General features: G+C 53.9%; 1 protein-coding gene across 1 annotated transcript in view; it reads left to right on the top strand.

Annotated features, from left to right (window-relative positions):
* Nucleotides 1-4,288, top strand: part of tshz3b (teashirt zinc finger homeobox 3b) — a gene marked incomplete at both ends in the record, with an annotated part of 18,452 nt that extends 14,164 nt beyond the window's left edge. Inside the window, one exon of the mRNA XM_084436507.1 lies at nt 846-4,288. Within this exon, the coding sequence (XP_084292633.1) occupies nt 846-4,288 (3,443 nt within the window). The remainder of the gene's footprint in view (nt 1-845) is intronic.
* Between the last annotated feature and the right edge of the window lie 1,030 nt (nt 4,289-5,318).

The following is a 5,318-nucleotide window of genomic DNA, read 5'->3' as shown; positions in this document are numbered from 1 at the left end:
TAACTCTAAACTTTCTAATCTTTGGTAATTGAAGCAAATGGGTTTTGCTGCTGGAGATTTGTCTCTGGGAAACATACACACATTCATTTTTATTTACGAGAAGACGAGGTTGTGCAGAGTAATGAGTGAAAATGCTTAATTCAAATGGTGAGAGTGTCGGTTAGGAAACGCATTAGAGGGTGCAGGAGAGGCGTACAACATATTAATTGACAGACAGGAACTGCTGTCTCGGAGGTTGATACAAGTAATTTATTACTTCAGAAACGAACGCCACCTCCAGAATGTGCTTCATTAATTTCAAATTTAGTTTTAATTTCAAGCTGTTGCCCCTTGAGAAGAATAAGGTGGCAAGTTCTGTTGAAGGAAATGATTTCTCTCTCTCTCTTTGTGTTTCTCTCTCCTGCTCTCTCTCTCTCTCCCTCTCTCTCTTTGTGTCTCTCTCTCCTGCTCTCTCTCTCTTTGTGTCTCTCTCTCTCCTGCTCTCTCTCTCTCTCTCTCTCTCTCCCTCTTTCTCTGTATTTTTCGTACTGTATTCTCTGCAGTTAAGAACAAAGGGGGCGTTGGAGGGTGGCATGCTATTCTCATTTAAAAACAATGTAAATGTAAAAGGGAAATTGAAATGGAATTACAGCAACAGTTCATGATATGTAGCAGTCTGTGTGTGATTGGTTTGGCGAAAGGTGAATTCCAATGAGCTGTGTTTCTGCCAGCTGCCTGTTTTCCACGGCATCACATGAATGCAGAATAGGAGATCATCATTAGCCGTAGTGTATGTGGTGATAACCCCCCCCCCCCCCCCCCCTCTCTCTCTCTCTGTCTCTCTCTCTCCCTGTCTCTCTCTCCAGCCTATGTCCCTGAGGATGAGAAGGAGGCGGCCCTGCTGGAGGAGGACCAGGAAGGAGAGGACTCCGCCCAGGAGGAGGAGCCCGCTATGAAGTACATGATCCAGGACAAAGACTTCCTCCTTAAGGACCGTCCCGGTTACCATGACTCCCCCGTGGCCGACTTCTCGGGCCAGGAGATGGACAGCGAGTCCCACCTCAGCGAGTCCAGCGACCGCATGTCCGACTTCGAGAGCTCGTCTCTGAAGAACGAAGAGGAGGTGGTCCTGGCCAAGGAGCCGCTGGTCCCCCTCTCCTCCTCCTCTGCGGTCATGATAGCCGCCAAGACAGCATCCTCAGCCATGGAGGAGGGAGGCCTCGCCGCTATGACCTCAGGCCCAGACAGCCTGGAGCAGATGAAGGCCATCTACACCAGCTTCCTGACCAACTCCTATTGGTCCAGCCTGAACCTCAACCTGACCCAGCCCCCGCCAGAGAAACCCACACGCAGCCATAGCAGCAGCAGCAGTAGTAGCAGCAGCAGCAGCAGCTGTGGGAGCGGGGGCTACGACTGGCACCAGTCTGCCGTGGCCAAGTCCCTCCAGCAGGCGTCGCAGCACCAGAACCGCCTCATCCACCCGGCGGCCGAGCCCAGCCTCTTCAGCACGGTGCAGCTGTACCGCCAGAGCACCAAGCTCTACGGCTCCATCTTCACCGGCGCAAGCAAGTTCCGCTGCAAGGACTGCAGCGGCGCCTACGACACGCTGGTGGAGCTGACCGTCCACATGAACGAGACGGGACACTACCGGGACGACAACCACGAGACGGACAGCGAGGGCACCAAGCGCTGGTCCAAGCCCCGCAAGCGCTCGCTCCTGGAGATGGAGGGGAAGGAGGACGCCCAGAAGGTGCTGAAGTGCATGTACTGCGGCCACTCCTTCGAGTCCCTCCAGGACCTCAGCGTCCACATGATCAAGACCAAACACTACCAGAAGGTGCCTCTGAAGGAGCCCATCACACCCGTGGCCGCCAAGATCATATCCTCGGCCAGGAAGAGAGCACCCATCGAGCTGGAACTCTCATGCTCCCCAGACTCTAATGGGGGTACCCCTAAACCACCCCTGAATGACCCTAATGACCTCTTGCAGAAGACCTCCAACCCCTACATCACCCCCAACAACCGATACGGGCACCAGAACGGAGCCAGCTATGCCTGGCAGTTTGAGTCCAGGAAGTCCCAGATCCTCAAGTGCATGGAGTGCGGCAGCTCCCACGATACACTGCAGGAGTTGACGGCTCACATGATGGTGACGGGCCACTTCATCAAGGTCACCAACTCAGCCATCAAGAAGGGCAAGCCCATCCTGGAGTCAGCCCCCACCCCCGCCCCCATCCCCATCTCGTCCGTGGAGGAGAAATTCCAGTCTGTCCCCCTGGCTGCCACCGCCTTCTCCCCCCCTCCCCCCCCTCCCCCCGCTCCTCCCCCCTCCAGCATGTCCCCCGTTGTCGCCTTGGAGATCAAGAAGGAGGAGAAGGAGGAGGAGTGTACTAAAGAGACCACAAACAACAACAAGGAGAAGAAGACTGTAGAGGAGGAGGCAGAGGAGAAGTTTGACGTGTCCTCTAAGTACTCCTACCTGACAGAGGAGGACCTGGAGGAGAGCCCTAAGGGTGGCTTTGACATCCTGAAGTCCCTTGAGAACACCGTCACCTCGGCCATCAACAAGGCCCAGAATGGAGCTCCCAGCTGGGGTGGATACCCTAGCATACACGCTGCCTACCAGCTGCCCAACATTATGAAGCTCTCCTTGGGCAACTCCGGGAAGAGCTCCCCCCTCAAATTCATGTTCCCTGGTGGGGAGATCCTGTCCCCCAGCAGCAAGAATCAGCCTCTCATCTCCTCACCAAGCCGCCAAACCTCCCCTCTGCCCAAGAACAACTTCCAGGCCATGGAGGATCTGGTGAAGAAGGTCACCGAGAAGGTGGCCAGGGTGGAGGAAAAAATGCGAGAGCCGGGTGTAGGGGCGGGGGTGCGGGCGTCGCCCCTGAGAAGAACCACGCCTTCCCCTTGTAGCAGTGAGGCCGGAGAGTCTGCCCGGGGCGACTCACCCAAAGACAGGAGAGGCGGGGCCAAGACCCTGGAGAGCGGAGGCAGCCATAAGGACTCAAACGGGGACGCTAACATGAAGGAGCCGCAGGAGAACGGGCTGGAGGCGGCCGGCGTCAAGTCCCCCATGTCTGCTCTGTGCGGCAGCACGGCCATCATCACGGACCACCCCCCGCCCGAGCAGCCCTTCGTCAACCCGCTCAGCGCGCTGCAGTCCGTGATGAACGTCCACCTGGGGAAGGCGGCCAAGCCCGCCCTGCCCGCCCTGGACCCCATGAGCATGCTCTTCAAGATGAGCAACAGCCTGGCGGAGAAAGCCGCCGTCGCCGCCTCCACGCCCTCCCAGACCAAAAAGACCAACGAGAACCTGGACCGCTACTTCTACCAACACGTCAACAACGACCAGCCCATCGACCTGACCAAAGGCAAGGGCGAGAAGAGCGGCCATCTGGGCTCGGCGGCCCTCTCCTCCTCCACCTCCACCCCCTCCTCCGTCTCGCCCTCCTCCTCCGTCACCATGGCCAAGGCTTCCGCCGCCGTGGCCTCCTTCATGTCCTCCTCCCCACTGAGGGAGAACGCCCTCTCCGACATCTCCGACATGCTGAGGAACCTGACCGAGAGCCACGCCTCCAAGGCCTCCACGCCCACCAGTCTGTCAGAGCGCTCCGACATCGAGGGGGCCACGCAGGAGGAGCTCGAGGACATCTCCCCCGCCCAGAAGAGGAAGGGCCGCCAGTCCAACTGGAACCCCCAGCACCTCCTCATCCTCCAGGCCCAGTTTGCCTCCAGCTTGCGTCTGACCGGGGACGGGAAGTACGTGATGTCAGACCTGAGTCCCCAGGAGAGGATGCACATCTCCCGCTTCACGGGCCTCTCCATGACCACCATCTCCCACTGGCTGGCCAACGTCAAGTACCAGCTCAGGAGGACCGGCGGCACCAAGTTCCTGAAGAACCTGGACTCGGGTCACCCGGTGTTCTTCTGCAGCGACTGTGCGTCCCAGATCCGGTCTCCGTCCACCTACGTGACCCACCTGGAGTCCCACCTGGGCTTCCGGCTGAGAGACCTGTCCAAGCTGTCCGGAGAGCAGCTGGTCAGCCACATCACGCAGCGCCACGCCAAAGGACTGTCCGAAAAACTGCTCCCCAGCCTCCTTCCCCACTCCGGCCACCCGCTGTCCTCGCTGCCCCCCCCACACTCCCCCTCCCCCGAGGAGGACGGCAGCGGGACCACGTACCAGTGCAAGCTCTGCAACCGGACTTTTGCCAGCAAGCACGCGGTCAAGCTTCACCTGAGCAAAACACACGGCAAATCTCCAGAGGACCATCTCATGTACGTCTGCGAGCTGGAGAAACAGTAGCACTAGCTGACTGGGGACTCGCTGCACTCCCTCCCTCTCTCTCTCACACACACACACACTCTCCGACTGTCTCTATTTAGCCTTTCACAGACATTTCTGATAAAGGACTAAAACTATGAAGTGAAGAAACTGCACAAAGATGCCATTGAACTGCTGTTGAGTTTCGGCACATGGTTTTTGATTTCCTCTGTGGTAGATTCCCACCCTGGCCCAACAAGCTTTGGTTTACTTGTGTTAAATGCTCTCCATTTTGGGAAAAAAGGTGATTTTCCAGATGTGCAGTTTTGAAGAAAGGGGTGCTGTTGTCAATGTTGAAAACATACTGTATGAAGGTTTGAAGGAAAAAAAAAGATTTTAAAATGAAGTGGTATGTATTTTGAAAATTATGTAAATTGGATCTGGTTTCTTTATATGTTGGCATCACTGAGGTGCGATAAGCTGCATGCATTAATGAAACAGTTTAATTAATGAAACACTTTAGTTAAACATTTGGTAACTAAATCTGGTGCACTTTTCTTTTATCTCTCACTGTTTTCTCTCGCTGTCCTTTCTGTCATGTGACCTTTGTGTGCTGGTGTCAGCATCTGAAATTTAACCCTCTGAGTACAGACAAGCACTTCTACACCCTTAGATCCAAAACCCAAAAATGTTAACAGAATGAAATTGAAGCTATTGTGTGGATCGTAAAATGCACATGAGATTTTAAAGTCCATGTCCATTCAGTTTTGAATTGTGTAGCTATGTGATGCAAAAATCTAAATCTTTAAGTGTTTTACTTTGTTTGGTCAGGGGCCTTTATAAATTCAGGTCTGTGTAAAAATGTATATAAAACATATTAACTAATTCCTGTCTAAATTATGCATCATTTTTATATTTTTAATTTAAGAGGAGTATGACTATCTACTGGTGCACAATATATGAATACATTAATGAAATTGTTTTGCACAATAGTTTTATAAATATGTTATTTAATCAAATGATATGAAAATAAGAGAAAAAAAAAACCTACACCTGAATCTTTTATTTCCAG

This window comes from Borostomias antarcticus, assembly GCF_949987555.1.
Source record: "Borostomias antarcticus genome assembly, chromosome: 4".
In the NCBI taxonomy this organism is placed as follows: Eukaryota; Metazoa; Chordata; class Actinopteri; order Stomiiformes; family Stomiidae; genus Borostomias; species Borostomias antarcticus.
Note: the sequence above shows the minus strand (reverse complement) of the source record. Positions and strands in the feature narration are given on the sequence as shown.